The 26,067-nt window shown below is 40.9% G+C and overlaps 1 protein-coding gene across 2 annotated transcripts in view; it reads right to left on the minus strand.

Moving 5' to 3' along the window:
• The window catches only part of LOC114247897 (uncharacterized), a 68,966-nt gene that overhangs the window by 11,479 nt on the left and 31,420 nt on the right, over positions 1 to 26,067 (minus strand). The window contains exons 3-8 of one of the 2 annotated variants that reach the window (XM_089738286.1): positions 16,566 to 16,699; positions 13,516 to 15,829; positions 4,137 to 4,163; positions 2,837 to 3,233; positions 1,881 to 2,128; positions 364 to 490 (exon numbers count right to left, since the gene is read on the minus strand). In XM_089738286.1, coding sequence (XP_089594412.1) covers positions 364 to 490; positions 1,881 to 2,128; positions 2,837 to 3,233; positions 4,137 to 4,163; positions 13,516 to 15,829; positions 16,566 to 16,699 — 3,247 coding nt within the window. The remainder of the gene's footprint in view (positions 1 to 363; positions 491 to 1,880; positions 2,129 to 2,836; positions 3,234 to 4,136; positions 4,164 to 13,515; positions 15,830 to 16,565; positions 16,700 to 26,067) is intronic. The other variant, XM_089738288.1, reaches the window with a different exon arrangement.

Below are 26,067 nucleotides of genomic sequence, written 5' to 3' on the forward strand. Positions count from 1 at the left end.
AGTGCTAGGGGCGAGTTTACTCTAGCCTAGTTTTTTTATGATTGAAGGATTACTGGTGGCCCGGAGGCAGTGGCGCAGCGTAGGTGTTCAGCCCACAGACGTCCCCTGCTGGACATAGGCCTCCCCCAAGCCTCGCCACAAAGACAGGTCCTGCGCTGTCTGCATCCAGCGGATCCCCGCGAACCTCAATAGATCGTCGGTCCATCTTGTGGGAGGCCTACCCACGCTACGTCTTCCGGTACGCGGTCGCCACTCAATAACTTTCTGGCTATAATTACAAGAAGTTCGGTGCCTTACTCTATATTTTACTTATGGTCTAAATAGAATGTGTTTTGTGGTCGTTTAGAATTTAGACAAACTAACCTCAGGTGGTAAAGTTGGTGAGAGACTTTTGTTCTTAGAGAACTCGCTCGTCCTTCTGCTGGAGGAGTGCTCGGACTGTCGACGGCAAACGCCGCGGAGCCACGAGCCGAAGCGGTTGTTGCAGCAGCTGATGACAGATGCTATCTTTATTGTCATTGATATACGGGCGTGACTAGGTAGCGCGAAAGGAGGCCGGCAGCAAATTAATGGTGGTAGGACCTCTTGTGAGTCCGCACGGGTAGGTACCACAACCCCGCCTATTTTTGCCGTGAAGCAGTAATTCGTTTCGGTTTGAAGGATGGGGCAGCCGTTGTAACTATACTTGAGACCTTAGAACTCATATCTCAAGGTGGGTGGTGGCATTTACGTTGTAGATGTCTATGGGCTCCAGTAACCACTTAACACCAGGTGGGTTGTGAGCTCGTCTATCCATGTAAGCAATAAAAAAAAAAGATGGGTTTGTGAGCTCGTCCACCCATCGAAGCAATAAAAAAAACAAATGAATAGAGTTGGGAACTGGGCTAAGTGGTGTAAATTGGGAGAAACCTATGCCCAGCAGTGAACGACTGGTGATGATGAAAGAGCTCATCTCTTACCTTATGTTAATTTACCGAATCAGGGGCTTTCGGCAGAAATAGGTAGGCTCATAGACTCATAGACAAGTCGTAAGAACGTCTTATAATTGTAGTAATGTACCTTAAGCCTAATAAGTGGTTCATGATCCTCATGGTCTCGCCCGCCCCAATTTGAGATGATCACTACCTCCGGAAATTTACCATAAATTCAGAGATTTCTTTTTTATTGCCCTTGTACGCAGACGAGCATACAGCCCACCTGATGGTGAGTGGTTACCGTCGCCATAGGTCTTCAGCAATGCCAGGAGCAAAGCCAAGCCGCTGCCTATCGCTTAATACTCTCCACAGGCCTCGTTTGAAGAAGGACATGTCATAGCGCTCGGGAAACACCGTGGAGGGGAGCTCATTCCAAAGCCAGATGGTACGTGGCAGAAAAGATCTCTGGAAACGCAATGTCGATGAACGCAGCGGTTCCAGATAATATGGATAAACTCTGCTCCGGTGGCGGGAGGTGCGATGATAAATCTAGTTTGGTATCCTGTCTTAATGATAAACTGCAGGAGTTCAGATCCCACCTGCGAGGAGTGTGCGTCCTAAAAAAACTTTGATGGACTATGTGAAATAGGATATGCCTGAAAAAGGTGCGAATGCAGGGATGACGTATGATAGGATTGAATGGATAACGTTTACCAGCGCCGACCCCATATAGTGGGATGGAGGCAAGAAGAAGGCGAGCTCTCCAGCGAGCTTTTCAGCAGATACGAGTACGCTCCACTACTGACGTCACAACATGATTTTTAGCAGATACTGGAGCGTACTGACGTCAGAACATAAATGTCGCCCCCGCTTGAAATTTAAGCTAATTCGCATTAGACAACTGCCATCTAACCCTGTAAGGCTTGAACCCTGCTAACAGGCTAGCCGGTGTTAATGGTTTCTCACCTCGTATGTGTCCTATCACTCAATATACTATCTCTTCTATCCACTTGGCTTTTTCTTCTCCCACAGCATCCAGTGTCGTCAGCAACGGCGGGAGTCAAGGCAGCGTTGGCCGGCGACATGGCAACATTTGCCGTTGACATGGCAATGTTTCTCGGTGACATGTCGCTGACACGCTGATTGCGACCGCAACAGATTATGTCGCGGAATTTCCTTTTGCGTTTCACTTCGTCCTCGAATTCGACTGAGGCCTAAAGGTGGAGAGTATTTTGTTTTATTAATAACTAACTTTTTTCCGCGACCCCGTCCGCCTGGAATAGTTACTTTGCCATAACGCAAAATTTTACCCCCCACTTCATTTACGTAGAAAGTGATTTTTGAATTATAGAATGTTAAGGAGCTATTTAAGCCCCTATTTTTAAACATTATTTATTGGTGCTCCACTTGTATTGGTCTTACAGTGGTGTTATATAGCCTAGCCTAGATAATCGGACCAGTAGTTCCTAAGATTAGCGCGTTCAAACAAACAAACAAACAAACAAACAAACTCTTCAGTTTTATAATATTAAGTATAGATAAATCAACAAAAACTAGTTGTGTTAATTTGTGAATAGCCTTCACGGCCAAATTCCACTATCCTTTCCAGGGGTGTGAAGAGTCAGAGAGGCGTAACCGAATATAAATGAGATTGAGACTCAGAATAAGTGGTAGTATTCACATTTAGATTCTTACAGGCAACGATAGCCACTTCATACCAGGTGATGAACCCGTTTGCCTATTTACGGCAATAAAAAAAACCAATTGGAACGTACTCATTACAGTCGGTTACTCTTAGCAGAACAGTCGTGGTCTTGTGAAATCCTTGTTTATTAAAGCCTTGACAACTGTTTTCCACAGTACACGAATTGAGGCTTGGTGCAAATTTTATTTTAATTCATGAAAGGGTAAGAAATAAATACCTTTCCTGTTGCCGTTTCAACGTCTCTTATCATTTCTTCTTTTTCTTTTTTCTTGCAACAGTTAAGTTTTTCCATCAGCCCCATTTTCTTTCCGTGCAAAGTTTCGGATATTTCTTTCTGCCGGTCCTCTTTCATTACGCTCTCATTGTCTTTCGACGCCTCTACATTTTCTCGCGCTAGACTTTCTTCTTGCATTTTATCCATATTTTCTTTCGGTCCTTTGACGCAGCACGGGCAACATTTAGATTTGCATTTCCCCATGATTCTTTCGCATAAGTTCGGCGGTTTTGGATGTTCGTCGCTTGGTATTGCAGGTTCGGGGTTCGTTTCTTGTTTTTTCGATTCTCTTCGAGTCCTGGCCGGTGGTATGGGCGTTGTGCTAACGCTTTGAGGAAATCTAGAAATAGAACGGTCAGGGAATTAGGAAATTAAACTCAATCAATAGATATTTATATAAGTTGGGTGCTCTTGACAAAAAATACGTTTATTGTTAAGGCGAACTATTCTAATGATAACAGTATCTGAGTTACTGGGACTTTCTCGTGAATCCGCGCGGGTAGGTACCACCACCCTGCCTATTTCTGCCGTGAAGCAGTAATGCGTTTCGGTTTGAAGGGCGGGGCAGCTGTTGTAACTATACTTGAGACCTTAGAACTTATATCTCAAGGTGGGTGGCGCTTACGTCGTAGATGTCTATGGGCTCCAGTAACCACTTAACAACAGGTGGGCTGTGACCTCGTCCACCCATCTAAGCAATAAAAATAAAAAGAGAATTGTTCTATTATAATTGACTTTTTTCAAACGATATTCATCATAGGGCACTTCATTTAAATACGAATTCACATTTTGTTATTAAAATACTTAACAAATTTTATTTAACATCATGCACCAAATTTTATTTAACACCGAGTATTGAAAAAGTACATAAGTTATTCTTTATATTTTAGCACAAACGTTAAACTGATAAATTAAGGATTTCAGATTCTTTTCACCAACGCTTCAAATATCACACAAAATTACAGTCGCAGTGTTTCAGGCGGAAAAATCTTATATTTTCTTAAATTGCAAGCTACATTGTAATCCTACTCAACTGACACAAACTACAACAAAAGACACACACACATACGTGCAAAGCTCCAAGTGTATACAAATGCTTTAAATTTACCAACTAAAAACTTAAGTCGACAATTATAATTAATCACACACACACACACAAACAGGTCGCGTGTTTGATTCAGTTCTATATTTATAAATTTTATTAAAACACACAGTCATGCGATCACGAAGAACACACTGTTACCTGAGCAACGTGGACTTGCCAGTGTACCTAGAAAGTATTTTAGAAGTCATCATCATCGTATAAGCCAAAAGACGCACATGGGTTACAGTACCAGGCAATAAATATTGCACATCGATATTTAGAAAGAGATAGTCGTCTAATTTTGTTTTTGATATAGAGCGTTACCTGTGTGCGACGAAACACTAACTTTCCGCTATCTTTAAGGAGACTAAATCTCAATTAGGTAATGTGCGAGAGATATCTCTACGAAGCAAAAATTAACTGTCTCTTGCCCACGGTCGATATGCAATATTTATCGCCGGGTACTGTACTCTGGGGATTGGTTTGAGAGCGTTTTGCCAATTGCAATAACTATTCTACCGCCTTAACGTGTTTTATTACCTAGGACCATTGCTCTAGAGTGATTTTTTTCCATGAATCATTTGGCTGTATGCGCTCTGCTTTACTTTCATAAGATATGGGTATGGGTGAACGAGCTCACAGCTCACCTGATGTTAAGTGGTTACTGAAGCCCTAAGACATCTACAACGTAAATGCACCACCCACTTTGAGATATAAGTTCTAAGGTCTCAAGTATAGTTCTAACGGCTGCCCCGCCCTTCAAACCGAAACACATTACTGCTTCACGAAAGAAATAGGCGGAGTGGTGGTACCTACCCGTGCGGACTAACAAGAGGTCCTACCACCAGTAGAACCAGGTCCCCACTCAAGAACATATTTACTCCAACGGTTATCAGTTCTCTGGCTAACATGGTCAGCCCATTGCCACTTCAGCTTACTGATCCGCTGTACTATGTCGATAACTTTGAGTCTCTGTGGGATCACCTCGTTCCGGATTCGATGTCATGACCAATTCGCATTAATGCGTATGAGTTCGAAGTATTGCATTGAGATTCTGTCTTACACCGTACCGCGAGCTTGTTCTGAAACTCAATTTGCGTTATATTCTAAATCTATAATTATTATTGTAAACACGGAATTAGGGCTGTTGACCTTGCCCTAATTAGTGGTGCCTTGACGGCAAGCATACGTCAGTACAGCTTAAGTAAGTTTCTGAAAAACAGGTCCCCTGTAATCAAGGCAAGAAGGAAAGAATACAGCAGAAAGTTTCTCTTACTACTACCACGATCAGTTAATGCTTTCAGCGTTCGAAAGAGTCATTATTATTGAGACCTTTTGGTGCATTGATAAATGAACTAGTTCATCCTGTGCTAAGTGGTTGAAGGCCATATCACAACGCGAGTATCGCCGCTGCCTTTAGAGATCAAGTCATAGTCTCAATTGTGTTCTATGCTGTCTCATCCTTCGAACCGATATGCGTGACTGTTTTGTGGCAGAAATAGACATGACAGAAGTACCTGCCCAATACAGGGTTTTTTTTATCCTACCTAAGCTGAAGCTAGCCTTGAGAGGCTATTTCAGCGTAACCTTAACTAGTAGGTGAGCTCACGGGGCTCAAACTGGAGTGATGCTAACACTGGCCTAACAAAAGCAGTGCTTCACAGTATCTACCACCGGATCGGAAACGCGACTGAGAAGATCCGTCGAGAAACTCAGTAGGCTGTGTCTGTGGGGGGTATATACAAGCAAATAATCATGTATAAAAATAGCGACATCCAGTTGCGTCTTTGGAGCTAATGAGCTATTGTGGTCATATTACACTAATTACCAATTAAGTTACAATTTACAGGGGCACTTGTAACGAAACTATTTGATTCAAAAACCGACACAAAGGCTACCACGGAAACTGTTCTGTATTCGGACCGTGTCGGATATTGTTAACGTAAATAACAGTTTTATTTACAGTCAAATACGTTGTAGATCCTGAGTATGTGGCGGATTCCGTGTTTGATTTCCGATCTGAAGCGGTTTCTTTGTCAAAGATGTTAAACTTATTCGAAGTAGGTGCGGATGTACTGGTCTTGGTGTCTTTCTTCCTATGCATTTGGAATTTACAATTAAAAGCACTGGATGCAATATTTACCCGCAATCGTTGCCATATCTCTTCGGTAGGAGTTCGTTTGGTAATATAAACACAGTCCTATTCTGTATCATATTAGAGATCACTCTACAAATTAATATCAAACAACACTATATGCGTATTAAATAAACAAATATAAGAGTAAAATATGTTTTGAACGTTTGAAGTGTATTAAAATCGCAAAACTATATGTTTGTTCATGTTTGAGTCAATGTTGAGATGTCTTCACGAGAAAAGAGAAGATAAGTTTCGGTAAATATGAAATAAATAGATACACCGCTGTATCAAATCGTGAAGTGTTTTAATGTTTAAAGCACTTTTGATACATAAAATTGTGGTCTTTTTCGCGCCATTTACGTAGGGCGGGCGTGGCTTTCGCCGCGCTGGTTCGTACTGATTTGTAAAACCGATTTCTCAAAGGTTTCTTTGTGTGCCCAAAGGAATTACGTTCGTGGCGTGTTTAATGACTTATAATACACACACAAAATATATTTACTAGTTATTTTAGCGGTTAAATATTTAATTAATGTCATTCTATGTTATTTATGACCTGAACAGCCATTTGTAATTAGTTGGTCAGTGTTGCCAGTTTTGAATTAATTTGGATCAAAACGAATTGTCAGTTAAATTCTTTTTGGTTGTCGAATAAAAGTGTAATTTCTAAAATTTGCTATAAATATTCAAGGTCTTTGTGTGAGTTAATTGACGTGATAATTAATTTAACTTGTTGAATTGAAACTAATCTTTAAGTTGTAGAGATTATTATAAAATTTCGAGGGCGAAAACGTTTATCTTTTTTTCTCAAGGCAACGGACAGACATGATTTACATTAATAATACGAGACGGGTCTAGGGAAAACTGAATGACAAGTTTAGTCCCGAACAAAGAAAAAGCATTTTTCATCTTAACTTTACAGTACAGATTAGTGAAACGCGAATAACAATACAGAGTACATTTTCTACAATTTACTAATAAAATGTAACAGTCGAGAATGTTTCTCATCAAACGGATTGTTATTTGAAAAATGGTGACTTTCGTGTGGTGTGGCAAAGGGAAAACGATTCCAAAGTACTAGAATTATTCTTAAGTGGTGTAAAATTGTCAGACGTAAGATATCACACCCAAGGCATCACCGGGTTATCTGTAACATCATCGAAAGCTTTCAGCTCATCTGATTGTAAGAGTTCACTATTGCTCCAAATCTTGTTTGAAGAAAGACATGTCATGGTGTACATCGTGCATTCTTTGCGGTAATTTATTTTCTTTAAATTCATTATTTATCGCTGTTTGTTTAATATTGTATTGGACTAGAAAATAACGCAACTATGTATTTCTAACATACTCTTTATCTTTTCTCTTTCACTCACGTTCGAAGTGTCTGCTAAATAAACAAGAACGAAAGAGACAAAACATAGAGTATGCTAGCAATAGTTCCGATTCTATCAATACAGAAAATCTAGTGACGAAGATCTCGTAAATTTACTAAAATTTAATCGATTTTTTTACATTTTCCCTCCTCATTAACGAATGAGAACAGCTTTTGACAGAGTTAAATAGAAGTTTTACAACTTGAGGTCAACGTAATACGTATGTAGGACGAGGTAGATCAATGTAAGACGTGTAGCGCGGTACAGGAATTGTGTAACTTTGTTAAAGTGCCTTCAACGGTCTTTCATGTTTTAGTAGGGCGATCTTACGGTCTATCTTGGATTATGCGGCTATTAGAGCCCGTTGATATCACGCATGTCGCATCTTTAGAATTACGGAGACCCATTTGGAAATTCTAGGATATCGAATTCAATTCAAAAAAGGGACCTAAAACGACCCTTTTCAGGGACTCTTGATAATGAAATGACCAAAAGCAGCCTATAAAGGGACAAACTTATTCATCTGTCTCTTTCACTCCTTCCCTTTTCTCAACGTCAAATAAAGTTTTCAAACCCGAAATGATGTTTTCCAAAAAACATTTTTTTTGGGTCGGGTCTGTATCGTTCTAAAGGTGGGATGTGTTCACTCACTAAGAGCTATCAATTGTATTGTGTAAAGGTTGCTTCAACCTTTCAAGTTGATACGCACTACCGCTTCTTGACAGATATAGACAGAATGGTAGTACCAATTCATGCGCCGTATTCCTCAGTTCTGAAGGTCGTGACCTTTACGGAGCGCTTTGGTTCGCACTATGTTCCTCCATTAATTTTTCTCCTCTGCGCAGTGGATACCGACATTGATGTTGAAGCCGAATGTAGTTTTAATTTGATCGGACCAACAACAAATTTAGTAAAAAAAAAATGGTTTTTAACATTATTTGTGCTATCCATTTCACTGCACACACAAAAATAATCCCTCACACCCATGCATTCATTCATCCCCTCAATGTGAATATCCAATGAGCAGTCACTATAGCTCACAACAAAAAAAAAAACAAAAAAATATTTAAATTTCTAACTTCGAATGAGCACCTCGAGTTTCGTGCCGTGTCACACGCTGACGTCAGCAGGGATGCCAAAATTTAATCTATAGTAATTTTTTTCGCAACGGAAATTAAACGAATGTGGGTTAAAGTAATTTCGCGTAACCTTAATAGTGGGGGAGAGGTGCCAACCCTGCCATTGTGTGTGTGTGACGAGTGTGAGTTGTCAAGAAAATTCACGATTTTGACATTCTATTTACGGGAACAATGTGTCTGACGTAGATTATGTACATATGTGGGCGAATTGTTGTTAAAAGTAATTGTATTTTTAATACGCTTTTATTAGCTCCAGACGTATGTATGTTTGTAACGGAATCTTTGAACATGATTTTGACCCCCTTCAAAACGTCGGATTAACTCGAAATTTGGTATAGTTATTAAGGACCAATGACAATTCAATATTAAAATAAAAATTTAAAAAATTGAAATTCAACTAAAAAATGAAGCAGAGATAATAGTTTTTTTAGTTGGATTTTCTATAAAAGCGTATTTTGTTAGTTTTTTTAATTTTTTTTTGTTTTTTACGCTGACGTAAGAAGTTGACGGTTGTTTGCATGAGTGCACCAGACTCACCACAAGTCCGGAGGAGTGGCGATTAGGTTGGCTCGTTTTTAATTTAATATTTGCATTTTAAAACGGTTAATTTAGGAATTATGATTATGGTTTTTTTTCTGTTAACGAAAACTGACCGCCCTCCTGATGAAAATTGATTAGCGGATGGACCTTGGTAATGTCAGTGACACAACGAACTGCTGCGATAGAACGAACAAAAATATTCTAAAAGAGCAAAAAGAAAGACTTCGACGCCTTAACGCGTTTCTTATTTTAACCTTATTATTTAATTTAGAAAAAAATAGACTGTAGTTACATATATATTATATATTGATTAACTTCTTAGTTATCCGTGTCTACGGAAACTGTATTAGAAATGTCGAAAATTCGCAGAGAATATTAAACAATCATCTGGCCTCAAACTAAGATTCCCTGTACTATTACAGAAGGTATTATTGCGACGATTAGCATACAAACAGCACCAACCAACGAATTTTTAGAGTAAGTAGTAGTAAGTGAGTTGTAACTTTTAGTTTTCTGATGTATAGCGTAAAATGTGCCTCTCTGTCAATCAGTCCAACAACCAGTACAACTTGTGTGCTTAGTGGAACGCAACTGATAACGATGTTGGCCACCATATTAAATGCTGCTATGACGAACTGCATCTTTCCCGCGGCGTGGAAAGAAGCGGACGTTATCGGCATACACAAGCCGGGCAAACCGAAAAACGAAACCGCGAGTTACCGCCCCATCAGTCTCCTCCCGGCGATAGGCAAACTATACGAACGGCTCCTTCGTAAACGCCTCTGGGACTTCGTATCCGCGAACAAAATTCTTATAGACGAGCAGTTTGGATTCCGCGCCAGACACTCGTGCGTCCATCAAGTGCACCGCCTCACGGAGCACATCTTACTAGGGCTGAACAGGCGGAAACCCATTCCGACAGGAGCCCTCTTCTTCGATATAGCGAAGGCGTTCGACAAAGTCTGGCACAACGGTTTGATATACAAACTGTATAACATGGGAGTGGCAGACAGACTCGTGCTCATCATACGAGACTACTTGTCGAACCGTTCGTTCCGATATCGAGTCGAGGGAACGCGTTCCCGGCCTCGTCACGTCACAGCCGGAGTCCCGCAAGGCTCCGCCCTCTCCCCGTTACTATTTAGTTTGTATATCAACGATATACCCCGGTCTCCGGAGACCCATCTGGCGCTCTTCGCCGATGACACCGCCATCTACTACTCGTGTAGGAAGAAGGCGTTGCTTCATCGACGACTTCAGACCGCAGCTACCACCATGGGACAGTGGTTCCGGAAGTGGCGCATCGACATCAACCCCACGAAAAGCACAGCGGTGCTCTTCAAAAGGGGTCGCCCTCCGAACACCACGCTGAGCATCCCCCTCCCGACTAGGCGCGTCAACACCTCCGCCCCCGCCGTTCGCCCAATCACGATGTTCGACCAGCCCATACCGTGGGCCCCGAAGGTCAAATATTTAGGCGTCACCCTCGACAGTAGGATGACATTCCGCCCCCACATCAAGACGGTACGCGATCGTGCCGCCTTCATTCTAGGACGTCTCTACCCGATGATATGTAGGCGAAGTAAAATGTCCCTTAGAAATAAGGTGACACTCTACAAAACGTGCATACGCCCCGTCATGACCTATGCAAGTGTAGTGTTCGCTCACGCGGCCCGCATACACTTGAAATCATTCCAAGTCATTCAATCCCGTTTTTGCAGGATAGCCGTCGGAGCCCCGTGGTTCGTCAGGAATGTCGACCTCCATGACGACCTGGACTTAGAGTCCATCAGTAAGTATCTGCAGTCGGCGTCCATGCGCCACTTCGATAAAGCGGCACGACACGAGAACCCTCTCATCGTGGCTGCCGGTAACTACATTCCCGATCCTGCGGACAGAATGGAAAGCAGTCGACGTCGCCCAAAACACGTCATCTCGGTTCCTCCCGATCCACTAACGGTGCTTTTAGGTACTTCAAGCACCGGTCACCGTTCTCGTCGAACCCGTCGCTTGCGACGAAGGGCTCGACGAGTAAACTAACTCTCAGACACAGCCCACTGAGTTTCTCGCCGGATCTTCTCAGTGGGTCGCGTTTCCGATCCGGTGGTAGATTCTGCGAAGCACGGCTCTTGCTAGGGTTCGTGTTAGCAACATCGTCAGGTTTGAGCCCCGTGAGCTCACCTACTAAAGTTAGGGTTACGCTGACATAGCCGCTAGGGCGATCAGCTTAGGTAGGAAAAAAAAAAAAAAAACGCTATCGAGAACGTTACAAAACTCGCACTAAGCCCACTGGACTATGAGGTTTTGTTTTCGAGTTTAATCCAGTTATTTGGTTCTGAATACTTATTACGATGGATTTCTAGGTTTTTTTAATTAGGCGGTTTTAATAAAACTCAGCTGAAAACTGTGTACAAATTTTCTGTATAGGAAGCGTCCCTAACGTCTGTGACTTAGTATGCTAATCAGCCAAGCGTCACGCGAGGGTCGCCGTTCGATACCCGTGCTGAACCCCGCTTTATAACTTAACACCACTTAAAAAGCTTAATTGTTTTGCATGTAACGTGATTAATATTGATTTTTGGTGGAGTCAACACTTTCTTGAGTTGCGACAAAATTGAGTACAGTGCATTTGTTTATGTTTGTTTAACGTCGTAGATTTCTATGGGCTCCAGTAACCACTTCACACCAGGTGGGCTGTGAGCTTGTCCACCCATCTAAGCAATAACTAAAAAAAAAATTGATGTTTTTGGTACCGATTAGATAAAAAATCGGCCGGCTAAGAGGACCTTGTATCGCAAGCTTAGATAGATCATTTTTATTTATAACATTAAATTATATGTGATATAGATAATGCCTTACGAGCTTAAGGAAATTCAGGTAGGTACAGCAGCACGAAGTATCAACAGCATTGTAATTTGATTGTGCTGCAAATAGTATATTCTCTCCCAATTCCTCCTCCTCTATTCAATGAGCGGGTGTATGTATGTATGTACATATGAGGCCGTCAGCGCAAAAGTGGCCTAACCCACAATTCATATTCGTGCTTATGTATTGCAATTTATTTAAAACACAATAAATTTTGATGCAAAATCGGCCTATACCTAGTTTCGGTTTTCGTTTTAGTTCGGTAGGCAGCGGCTTGGCTCTGCCCCTGGCATCGGTAGGCAGCGGCTTGGCTCTGCCCCTGGCATCGGTAGGCAGCGGCTTGGCTCTGCCCCTGGCATTGCTGAAGTCCATGGGCGACGGTAACCACTCACCATCAGGTGGGCCGTATGCTCGTCTGGCTACAAGGGCAATAAAAAAAAAAAAAAAAAAAAGTTTCATCCATAGATAACAGATGCCTTTGTAAACATCATTTTAGCTTTTTTTTTTTTCGCCTACGAAGTATTGTAAAGGGAAATTCGAACCTCATTATCTCCATACTAAGTATGGTAAGCTTAGGACACATTTGCGCTGACGGCCTCATATGTAGTACTTGTCTCTATTCCAGATTTATTTAAATTGAGTTGATATTTTTGAGAAATTCCTCCAACACTAGACATGCGAATTTCTCGCAACCATTAGTAATAGCTTGTGTAATGTAGGTTAAATGCATAAGTATTTCAATTCCCCAAAGGCCAGTTGATTAAGTGAAAACTTAATGTGTACAAATTCTCCAAGGAACTAATTGGACAATAGACTTTCACAATTTTATAATACGACCTATGAATATAAATAGGAGGATTAATTATATATAGTCAATAATGTGCGTTACATAATTGGTCGTAAAAAGTTTAGCTTTGGTTAGGTGGGACAGCTATTGAAGGATGGTTGGACAGGACCGACTTGTAGGTCACTTGGTATTAATGTACACCTGAAAATTATCTGGGCTACCGGGTCCTGTGCTTTGCTCCCAAAATAAGGCTATATAAAATCACGAGTGATTTCCGCCATAAATAATTGAAGTAGTATATTGGAATATAAATATAATTGCGTAAAAACTGGGCCATTGTAACCGACACAGTTTGAGCTGATGTTTTTACCATTTAAGTCGCTAAATTTAGAACCTGGTATTCAGGGTTAACTTATTCGAACCTCATTTGTTATTTAAGGTACTGTTTTAGGATACTACTGATGATAAGAATTTTTGGAAAACTTTGACTAGTTTAGTAAATATGTACGTATTACGTGAATAAATGTCAATATTAGCAAAACTGCGCCAAAATACTGGCTGAATTTAAAATTAAACAGGTCTTTTCGTCAGTTCAAATTTAGGTTAATTAACAGAAAAACAATAGGCTAATTTCACCCTTAAATGGCTGCAGGAAATCTTCAGTCTAATGCAACTTTTACAATATGTTAATTGTACTCACCCTCCATTACTTTGTGTTGATTTGTCCGACTCATCCCTCGTATTTTTCTCGATGATAATCTTGCCCACATCCGGCGCCGGTACATTAGAACTTTGCACTTCTACATCTGCCCCGCCTTTCACTATAGCTACATTAACTTTCTCTGCATTTTCTTTCTCTATATTTTTCTTTTCAGTCACCACCATAACCACGGGCTCTACTTCTTTTTTCGGTTCAGGTTTTGGTTTTTCGGGAACTTCTTTCGGCTCTTCAACTGGTGTTATGATGCTGTCGACTATTTTTGTGGCTTCCGACCTGATTTCAGTCACCATTTTGTCGTTTTGCTTAACCGCTTGATCTTTTATGTTCGTCAGTTTATTTGAAACCTCATCTTTAGCTTCTTTAACGTCCGCCGCAGTTTTCGTGGCGAAAGTTTTAAACGTACTTTTAGCTTCGCGAGACTTGGCTGAAGCGGTTAAAATGTTTTCTGTAGAAATTTCTGGCTCTTTTAAAATGTCATCAATTTTCTGCTTTACCCTCTCGACTTGCGGATTATTGTATGGAGGCTGTAATGGTTTCAATTTAACATTGTCTTCCACAAATATAGTCCTGTCGTGACTCCTAGCAGGTTTTGGGGGTCTATTATCTTCGATTTTGTCTTTTTCTTTCGTATCCTTGATTTTCTCTTTGTCTTTTTCTTCTTCCTTTCCTAGTAAAGATTCTTTAGAGCTCAGTCTCTCAAGCATAGCCTTTTCTCTAGCCTTTTCCAGTACAACAGGTAACTGATTTGTAACTTTCGTAACTACCTCTAGTGGTTGTGATGTAATCGCGGCAGTTGTCATTGACACTATATTTTTCTTAGTCATAACAACTAGCTCGCCTTTGTCGTTAGTGATTCTGTCGTATTGAGTTTCGTTATCTTGCTTTTTAATCTCTTCAGTTTCAGTTTCGGTCGAAGCTGTTTGGTTTTTAGCTTCTGTAACGGTTTCTGGTAGTTTTGAATCGTCTTTCTCGGAGCTCGAACTTTTTTGTGGCTTACTCTTTTCTTTTAATGAATCCTTTTTTATTCCAACTTCGTTTACTTTGCCATTCGGTTGCGATTTTTCTGTTAAATCCTTTTTACTATTAGTCTTTTTCAGTGGCGGTTTTTCGTTTAATGTTTTAATGCTGGGAGTTCTAGTGAGGCTTTTAATACTACTAGTTCTGCTTATAGGCTTTTTTGGTTCAGGCTTGGAAACGGCAGTTTTTGAAACAGCTTTGTTGCTTGATGTTCGATTTACAGTTTTTGCAGGAGGAGGTTTAACTGTGGTTTTTGTACGTTTTTCAGGACTTGGATCCCTACTGACTGATCTGCTAGGCTGTCTAGAATTCAATCTAGACGAAACAGGTGTATTATCAGCTGTTTTGATCGCTTTCCTTGGTACTGTGGATGGTTTTGTTGGAGTCCTGGCCGAACTTGGCTTCGGGTCTTCTGTTGGGCTTTTGTTTGGTGTGCCAACAATAGGAGAAAGCCGTTTGGCGTTAATAGTCTTATTTGAAGGAGGAGGTCCGCCTCTGCCTGGTGAAATCGGAGGTTTTCCTCTAATGTGAGCAAGAGATATGTCTAAATTCTGAGTACTCTTACTCATGCCTCTTTTGTCGTGAACCTGACTGCCTACTCTTATTGTCTCGTGGATGCTGCTTGTGCTGCTGGAAATGAATCGTTGATTTTGATTTAGGCCATTCCCAATAAATCTTCTGCCGTTAGACATATCGCGTCTAGTTGTTCTAGTAGGAGACACAGAACCCTGTCTTTTAGGTATTTTGGAATTCTTAGGAGAACCGTCATTTGATTGCGGTTGTGATTTCGAAACTGTCCGAACCCTAGATCTGTGAGTGTTAGGTTTAGGCACTACATTTTCAACGTTCACAATAGTTTTATTACTCGAAGGAACATTTTGGATATGCAATATCGCCGCCGGAGAGTTCGATCTAGATCTAAGCTTTAATCTACTTGGTGAATTAGTTCTGGAAGTAGATCTAGACCGAATTTTCTTATCTAAAATGCCCATTTCCTTAAGTAGAGCCTCTTCTTCTTCTTGTCTCATTTTTTCTGCTTCCGCTTCATGTTTTTCTCTATTCAACTCACTCAGTTCTCTTACTTCTTCTATGTTTTCTTTCAGAAAATTTCTGGGGGAGTGAGTTATATGGATTGGTGGGGGAAGAGTGACAGTTGCCATCTTGTCTATTCTTGGCAAGGAGTTCGTTCTTCTTCTGGGTGGAGAACTAGCTCTGGAGTTGGTTGCGGAGGTTTTCGGAGTGCTGTGTCTTGAAGTTTCTTCTCTAAAGCCTCGACCTACAAAACGGAAACAAATATTTAAATTGCAAATTTATAATTGAGCTTAATTGTCTTTTGTAATCAATTAATATTCATTTGTTATTCTCATAACTGGTTTGGAGCCTAATGTGTTGATGTTTCTGAAGACAAGAGTATTTAACTTTTATAGGTAACATTTATATATCTTGAATACAAACAAGAATCCAAACTGCGCTGTGGCAACAGTGAGAACTTTCGATACAGAAAAACAGATTAACGTTTTTTCTGTCACAAAGCACTCATGGGTCCGGTTTGAAGAATGGACCTTTATTATCCACCATTGAGACCTCGATCTCATGGATTCTGATGATCACTAAACACCAAGTATATCATTCCAGCAAGATAGTATTTTTTTTTATTGCTTAGATGGGTGGACGAGCTCTCAGCCCACCTGGTGTTAAGTGGTTACCGGAGCCCATAGACATCTACAACGTAAATGCGCCACCCACCTTGAGATATAAGTTCTAAGGTCTCAACTCTCAAGTATAGTTACAACGGCTCCCCCATCCTTCAAACCGAAACGCATTACTGCTTCACGGCATGGCAGGGTGGTGGTACCTACCCGTGCGAACTCACAAGAGGTCCTACCACCAGTAATTACGCAATTATAAATTAACGCAAAAACAAAATTAGACGACTGTCTCCTTCTAAATATCCTACCTACATTGAGATATAAGTTCTAAGGTCTCAAGTATAGTTATAATAATAACCTTACCACGAAACGGTGACACTCTTCCCGGCTTAATCTCCACGGGGAGGGAGCGAGGGCTGCTCGGGCGGGAGGCGGCGGGAGGGTCAGCTAATATCGCGAATGACTTCTCTGTCTTTCTCTTCGCTGTTGACACGACTCTGTGGAAGAGGGATAAATTATGTCTTATTAGAAAGCTGGTGCATTATTTTGAAATTAGTAAAATAAATTCCGTCCTAAAGATATATTGTATTTATACCACAAGAATAAACAAATGAAGGTTGATATTGTTAATTATTGAATTGAAATCGATTGAAAGTAATTGCCCGGTATTTAAAGTAAAATTAAATAGATGACATATCAAGACGAATATATTTTGATGCCAGACATTGTTCAATTTGTCAAAAAATAATTACTACTTCTGCGGTACGGACAGCATAACAGTAGTATTTGAATTAAAATACTTTTTTTAATTAAAATAAAATACTTTACTTTCAACGTCGCAATGTAATTATGATTAAAACAATATATGTATGCTAAATGTATGTTATATCAGTGTATCGATATATTTATATCCTCGATATGAGCGAACACAGAGCTTGTAGCCTTTTCTTCTGGTAGCGATTGCATTGCAATAACGCAACGTAACTTAACGGTAAAACTTCGTTAATCACTTAGCACTAGATGGGCCGTAAGCTAGTCCACCAATGTAAGTTAAAAAAATCCTTGTCCAACTTAACAGGGCCACCAATGCTCATGCGTGGTCAGGAGTGTTCACGGTGAGCTCGTCTGACGATGGCGTAAATAATGCATCCTTGATCGAATACTGGTGGTAGGATCTCTTGTGAGTCCGCACGGGTAGGTAGTAGGTACCACCACGCTGCCTATTTCTGCCGTGAAGCAGTAATGCATTTCGGTTTGAAGGGTGGGGAAGCCGTTCTAACTATAGTGAGTCCTTAGAACTTATATCTCAAGGTGTGTGGCGCATCTATGTTGTAGATGTCTATGGGCTACAGTAAGGTAGGCTGTGAGCTCATCCACCCATCTAAGCAATAAAAAAAAAATTCAATATCTTGAGACTCGCAACTATTTGTCTGCAAACCGTGTATACTGTCATGTTGCAATTGCTTAGTTACTCAAGTATCATTATATATTAGTCGCTCTATACCACATTACAAGTGAATTCAATTTTAATTTTTCCGTTGAAAATTTTAGATGAGATTTTTTAGGAGAGTTTTCCGCAGTCTATTACTTACCATTCGGGTCAGCCGTTTCCCGATAAAGACGATTAAAAAAATTGTATTCATAGTCTGAGTGTATGAGCATATCTTGTATGTTTCCTACGCGCATAAGGCGCGAGAAAACATAGCTAGAGCTCGCTAAACAACGATTTAAAGTATGTAGCTAAAACAAAAAGGGTTCCACAGGCCACTTAAAAAACAAACTAAATCGCATTCAGAGCATAAAAGCAGCAATACACAAATATTTTATTATGAAATTAATGAGCTCGGGTGTTGCCAACGACGTGTTTGGTAAATCGGTTTTTATTGCCAGTAATTTGGCGCTATTTTCTGAAATGGTAGTTTTGTAACCTTGTACCACAATTATCGGTAAGATCCAAGATAACTTGCTGATTTAAAGTTTTGCTTTTATGACAGAAGGAAGGTTTTAAATGGTGGTATAGCGCATTGTGGTCTGTCCGGGTAGGTACCACCTCTCTTCCTATTTCAGGCCAGGTTTCGAGGGACAGTCGATATTCAATAGAATTGGGTCTTAATAATATACATTTATTTTATCTCTCTCTCTCTCTCTCTCTCTCCCTCTCTCTCTCTTTGTAGCTATTTATCCTACATGGTTCTGCGGAGGCACTTCGGTTCCCTCTGTATCTTGTACCGTTTGTTCCATGGGGAGTGCTCTGAGGAATTGTTCGAGATGATACCGGCATCTCGTTTTTACCATCGCACCGCCCGCCACCGGAGTAGAGTTCATCCATACTATCTGGAGCCACTGCGGTCATCCACAGTGCGTTTCCAGAGGTCTTTTTTGCCACGTACCATCCGGCTATGGAATGAGCTCCCCTCCACGGTGTTTCCCGAGCGCTATGACATGTCCTTCTTCAAACGAGGCTTGTGGAGAGCATTAAACGGTAGGCAGCGGCTTGGCTCTGCCCCTGGCATTGCTGAAGTCCATGGGCGACGGTAACCACTCACCATCAGGTGGGCCGTATGCTCGTCTGCCTACAAGGGCAATAAAAATAAAATAAAATAAAAACATGGTGGTGGGATCAGCTTTCCTTATTCTACTCCTCCATTTCGCTCTGTCTTCATTTATTATTATTATATATTATATGTCTACATTTATTTCAAGTATAAATTACATAGAATAATGTAATAAAAAAGATAGAAAATATTGAGGCTTGGAAAAGGTTACCGACACAGCTATGCTTAACAGTGGCGATTCAATCAGTTATTGGTGTACACCAGCATCAGACCTGCGCCACTTTGAGAAGGCGGCACGACATGAGAACCCTCTTGTCGTGGCCGCTGGAAACTACAGACCCGATCCTGTAGACCGAATGGTAAACAGTCGACGTCGCCCAAAGCACGTCATTACGGATCCTCCCGATCCATTAACGGTGCTTTTAGGTACCTCAAGCACCGGTCACCGTCCTCGTCGAATCCGTCGCTTGCGACGAAGGGCTCGTCGAGCGAATTAACCCATAGATACAGCCCTCTGAGTTTCTCACCGGATCTTCTCAGTGGTCGCGTTTCCGATCCGGTGGTAGATTCTGCGAAGTACTGCTCTTGCTAGGGTTCGTGTAAGCAACGTCGTCAGGTTTGAGCCCCGTGAGCTCACCTACCAGTTAAAGTTACGCTGATATATAGCCTCTCAAGGCTATCAGCTTACATAGGAAACAATAGGGAAAGGTTACCGACACAACTATGCCTAACAGTGGCGATTCAATCAGTGATTGGTCCAGCATCAGACCGATCAGCTATTCATTTCAATATATCAATAGTTTATGTTTTTACAAAAGTTTCTATTACATCCAAGATCCTTATTAAGTCTTTGAGGACATTGTTGAAGATGAAGGATGACATTGTGGCCTCTAAAGAATCCGCAAATAATTCATAAACAAGTGAATTAAATAAAATCGCGCCCAAAAAAAAAAAACATAACACTAAATTTCATAAATTCCTTTGTAAATGATTTATTTATTTAACGAGGTGTCCGAGTACTAATTAATGTCTTACAATAATTATTGTAATAATATGTTAATGTTTGTTGCATCAATATTTATGAATAAATATTTAAGAAATGTCGAATACGTGTTAATGTATGAGTTTTTGTTGTATTAACCTACTCTAGTTCAGTAAGTACACGCTGGTTCTGGCCCAGCAGGGTATTCCGTAGGGTAACCCACTCTAACCGGCGCCATCTAGGCGGGCTTCGGACAGTCTGCCGACCGAGAGGGCTGGTGGTCGTGGCGCCGACGACCGCCAGTCCGCCGTCCCGAGGGGGAGGGTGATGGGAGAGATGTGCTCCGCACTAAACGTTTCACTTTTCCCCCTTTGCCTTCTCATGAGTTCTGTCTCATGCGAGGTTTGGACGTTGGTTGTTGAGCGACAGGAAGTTTTAGTCAATTCGAATCTGACATACCCCGCCCAGTATCCCCAGAAAAGGGCGGAAGTCCGGCGATTTCATCCTGACCAAAAAAAAAAAAAAAGGTAGTAAGAAATCCTATACTCGATATTCTCGAGTCGGAAACAGAATTAAAATTTTTACACTATTGCCGACGTTTTGAATATTTGACAGTTTTCGCGGCCACGGGTGACTAAGGTTTACTGGTGGTAAGACCTCTTGTGAGTCCGCACGGGTAGGTACCACCGCCCTGCTTATTTCTGCCGTGAAGCAGTATAGCGTTTCGGTTTGAAGGGTGGGGCAGTCGTTGTAACTATACTTGAGACTTTAGAACTAATATCTCAAGATGGGTGGCGCATTTACGTCGTAGACGTCTATGGGCTCCAGTAACTACTTAACACCAGGTGGGCTGTGAGCTCGTCCACCGAGCAAAGCAATATAAAAAAATCCAATAAATCTTCTACTACTTGATACCTCTTTCTTTTGAGAGAGAGAGAGAGAGCAAGAGGTATCATACCGAGGGGGAATGACACTTTTTTCTTACGTGACCATTTATACCAACCGCAAACCGCCTTAAGGAACTTTTTTTTTTTTATTTTTTTATTTTTTTTTTATTGCTTAGATGGGTGGACGAGCTCACAGCCCACCTGATGTTAAGTGGTTACTGGAGCCCATAGACATCCACAACGTAAATGCGCCACCCACCTTGAGATACAAGTTCTAAGGTCTCAAGTATAGTAACGACGGCTGCCCCACCCTTCAAACCGAAACGCATTACTGCTTCACGGCAGAAATAGGCAGGGTGGTGGTACCCACCCGCGCGGACTCACAAGAGGTCCTACCACCAGTAATTACGCAAATTATAATTTTGCGGGTTTCATTTTTATTACACGATGTTATTCCTTCACCGTGGAAGTCAATCGTGAACATTTGTTGAGTACGTATTTCATTTGAAAAATTGGTACCCGCCTGCGGGATTCGAACACCGGTGCATCGCTCAACACGAATGCACCGGACGTCTTATCCGTTAGGCCACGACGACTACATCGACGACTTCGTTCCTAACGACATTAGACTAGTGTTTTTTGTAATGCCGCGCTAATTTTTGTATTATCTTCATCTCATAGTGACGTCAGCGTAATGTTGACATGGTCATGCCAATAGGAAGCCTGCTAGACGTTGTATATTCAAGCGCTGCTGGATCCCATTAGAGATAGCCTGATTACCTATCCTTATTACCACCAATTTAAAGCTTACTACTTAGTAAAGTATTCATGGGTAGGATTGGTGTAATGCAAATAGTAGTAGTGCAGCTTTAAATCATATTAATGTATGACGCCAATACTAATTGTGCCGACCCTAGAGATAATGAATAAGAATAAAAATAAAGAATTAATGAACAGCCTTATTCATAGAAACGCTGATACATTACGTGTGTACCAGAACAATAGCTTACAGCGGGCGGGAACTGTACGCAATACGCAACGAATACTTTCGCCCGATACGCGCTACTGGTTGTGTGTGGTGGCGGACATAAGCGGAAGCGGGGAGAATAGGCGATTGATTTTTAGTCGCTTACTCTTTGCTTAGTGTAAAAATTGTAATGAGGTGGATTTAAATTTAGTTTTTGTTTCCCCTTTAAATATATTATTCTTATAACATTTTAAAAATAAAATTTCGTATTTCTATATCTATTTTGCGTGAATGTTTATCTTGAAATACAAATCATAGAATTAAAAAGGGCTGAAATAAAATATCTGAAGTATAAATAGAAAAAGTCCCTTCTTATGGCGCGTGTGAATGGATAAATGTAAATATAAGCCAAGGAGAGTTGACGTCAGGATGGGCGTAAAACTCATGCCTAATGCCAATGTAGCATGGTGGGAAGCCATCTCCCAGATCTCATTATGTGGGGAAGTGATGGTGAGAAGAGAGAGTCCCCTACGTGGGGCAGAGAGCGTCCACAAACTCCAGCTTCATCAGTTATGTTGATCTATTTTATCTTTTCAATGAAACTTAAAAAATATTAACCGTTCTGAAATACCATTAGAACTTCCATTTCGTGTCTATAGGTTGCTGCTGTCATGTCTATATGCTTTAGTGATTTAACAGTATCGCGCTCCGTGTATACCACTACTACAACTGCCACAACTCGTCAAATGTGACAAATTAATCAAAGGAGAAATAAACACGCTAATATTTCATAACTTGAGCCGATAATAATACGCACAGCCCTCTGTAATTATAGGCAGTAGTGCAAGCTGTACCAGTGTATTGACCCACTGGTCATATGTGTGACTGATTTTTGAAGTTATAAGTAGATGTTGTTTTGATGCGTTGAAAGTAATTAAGAAGAGCGCATCGCTTGAGCAAAAAGTACCGCACGTACATTGTATTATAATTCAAAAACAACAGTATAATTTAAGTTCGTAAATATTTGTTAATCAATGATTTATCAAGTCACTTAGAGTTTGTCATTTCTTTAAGCCAATACTAGAGTAATCTTCTAGAAATTGTGCTATAAACTAAAATATAGCTAACGGTAGGCAGCGGCTTGGCTCTGCCCCTGTTATTGCTGAAGTTCTTGGACGACGGTAACCACTCACTATCAGTTGGGCCGTATGCTCGTCTGCCTTCAAGGGCAATAAAAAAAATCGACACGTCTTCACATCATTTAGTCAAATTTGTATTTGCTTTTTTTAAATTATTAATTGTAAATTTGATTGCTGTTGTCATTACTACATTATTGTAAATAGGCGATGTGTGTAAAAATGTCTTTAAGGTTATTCTCCTTTAAGGTTATATTAAGGAAAGGTTCATTTAAATACCGTGCTTGTGTATAGATGTCAGAGCACAAAACGTCATAGCACAAAACATATCTCGCTATGAAATTATACCACTTGTGAATGGTCCTTTTCATACACGACGTCGATTCTATTATTGTGACAATGAGTCACAAACACGTGTTTTTGCAAACAATATTAAAGCGTTTAAAAGAGTTTAAAAAATGTAGTTTCTTATTCGGACCACCTCAAGCGTACGCTGGGCATGTTTGCATTCAATCTATATATTATAATCTTAATTAAATAATCTGTATTTTTCAATAAATAATTCCCTAATAACACGAGTTGGGCGTTTACTGGTACTTTCAGGATTCGATGCAAATATAAGTGTCTGTTAGTAGACCGACCGTCTCTAGTACTAGGTTGCTTCAGATGCAATCTCTGCTCCGTGTGCTTAATACGAGATTTTTAACGTTCTCGATAGCGTAAAACTCAAATTATTATGGAGTTGGAACGTTTGCTTGTGTTTGCCGCTAGGGGCGCTGTTCCAACTGCATACAAATTTCAGTTAACTTTTACGCTATGGATAAAGTTAAAAAACTCGCTCTAAGCACACAGATATTACACTGGGACGTAACAATAATCTTGGGCAAGAACTTTGCGAATAGCATTTGATTTAAGCAAGTATTTAAAATTTAAATTCCATTACTCATTCTCAGGTTCGAGATGTTAATTTGTTTAAATTGTAAATAAATATTATATTAATAAACATTTTCTTACAACTTTTCTTAACGGCGATTTTAACTGTCGAATTTATTCAACTTTCGAAATCTGCGTTCCTGATGATACTATTGATGAAAAGGACTTGATGTGTGAAAGAAGATATGCGAGACAAGGGCGTGAGAGGAGAGTTGACGTATGCTACGTCTAAATGGAAAAATAAGATATACTGCACCGACCTCACATAGTGGTGTAAGTACAAGACTAGCATGTTAAGATAAGGACGTGTCCATAATGTTATTGACAGCTGTCAATCATGTGTCCAGCTACATGATAAGTCCAGCCAAATTACCAAGTACTTAAGACAGGTAGACTTGACTCTGCCTTTGGCATTGCTGAAGTCCATTGGTGACGGTAACCGCTCATAATCAGATGGGCCGTATGTCCGTAAGCCTACAAAGGCAAAGGTAAACAGGCAAGGTAGACAGGTACTGCAAGTTTCGCTAATTGTTTTCCACCAGGCGGGTCGTGAGCTCGTCTCCTCGGTCTAGTAATAACACATACAGACCAAAAACTGAAAGAAGCAAGCTTAAAAAAGCGTGCTTGAATTAACACATGAATAACATTTACTGGTGGTAGAACCTCTTGTGAGTCCGCACGGGTAGGTACCACCACCTTGCCTATTTCTGCCGTGAAGCAGTAATGCTTTTCGGTTTGAAGGGAGCCGTTGTAACTATACTGAGATCTTAGAACTTATATCTCGAGGTGGGTGGCGCATTGACGTTGTGGATGTCTATGGGCTCCAGTAACCACTTAACAGCAAAACAACGCGAATCTCTTGTGCCTTGGGCCATACACAAAAGCAGTTTTAACTAAACCGCAAAGCACATAATTAAAGCAGGCGCGTTGTTCTGTTTCTGTTATATTATAACGTCTCGCCAGCAAATTGTTGTTGTACAATTCGATAATTACTTAGAGCTATTAAGAAATTAGGTTGAAACTTTGGTTCGTCCGGGAGGTGGCTCGGTGTAATGACCAATAGAAATAACAAGAATGCGCTTAAAGTGCACACGCGGATTTGTTTATTACACTTTACTCTTACCGAAGTCGTCGTGGCCTAACGGATAAGACGTCCGGTGCATTCGTGTTGAAGCGATGCACCGGTGTTCGAATCCCGCAGGCGGGTACCAATTTTTCTAATGAAATACGTACTCAACAAATGTTCACGATTGACTTCCACGGTGAAGGAATAACATCGTGTAATAAAAATGAAACCCGCAAAATTATAATTTGCGTAATTACTGGTGGTAGGACCTTTTGTGAGTCCGCGCGGGTGGGTACCACAGTTACAACGGCTGCCCCACCCTTCAAACCGAAACGCATTACTGCTTCACGGTAGAAAATAGGCAACGTGATGGTACCCATCCGCGCGGACTCACAAGAGGTCCTACCACCAGTAATTACGCAAATTATAATTTTGCGGGTTTCATTTTTATTACACGATATTATTCCTTTACCGTGGAAGTCAATCGTGAGCATTTTTCGAGTACGTATTTCAAATGTCACTTAACCTAGAGCGAGCATAGTGAAATTTCTCCTATCTTAGAATTTTCAAATAGAAACCAATGTCAGATTTGTGGTTAGAACAGCATGTGCTAATAATAAAGCTGTGAAGAAAGTTGAATCGACAGAAAACTCTCGAAACACCACAAAATACAAGTACAAGATCATTTAACTTGAACTCAAATGTTAACAATACATACTGGTTGAGTCTTTTTTTTTTCCTACCTATGCTCATAGCCTTGAGAGGCTATTTCAGCTTCACCCTAACGTTTGTAGGTGAGCTCGCGGGGCTCAACCGGAGAATTGTTAACACTGACCCTAGCAAGAGCAGTGCTTCGCAGAATCTACCACCGGATCGGAAACGCGACCCACTGAGAAGTTTTTTTTTTTTTTTATAACAACGAGAGGCAAACGAGCAAGACGGGTCACCTGATGGTAAGTGATTCACCGCCGCCCACGGTCACCAGCGTTTACGCCAGTGCGTTTCCTACCCTTCAGGTAAGAATATGCTTTTTTCTTGAATAACCCAATGTCGCAGTTGTTGGGGAAGACCGCTGATGGCAACGAATTCCAGAGATTTACTGTGCGTGGCAGAAAACTGTTTTTAAAACGCATTGTAGATCCGGCGAGAAACTCAGTGGGCTGTGTCTGTGGGTTAGTTCGCTCGTCGAGCCCTTCGTCGCAAGCGACAGGTTCGACGAAGATGGTGACCGGTGCTTGTGGTGCCTAAAAGCACCGTTAATGGATCAGGAGGATCCGTAATGACGTGCTTTGGGCGACGTCGACGGTTTACCATTCGATCTACTGGGTCGGGTATGTAG

Source organism: Bombyx mandarina, chromosome 24, assembly GCF_030267445.1.
Source record: "Bombyx mandarina strain Sakado chromosome 24, ASM3026744v2".
NCBI lineage: Eukaryota > Metazoa > Arthropoda > Insecta > Lepidoptera > Bombycidae > Bombyx > Bombyx mandarina.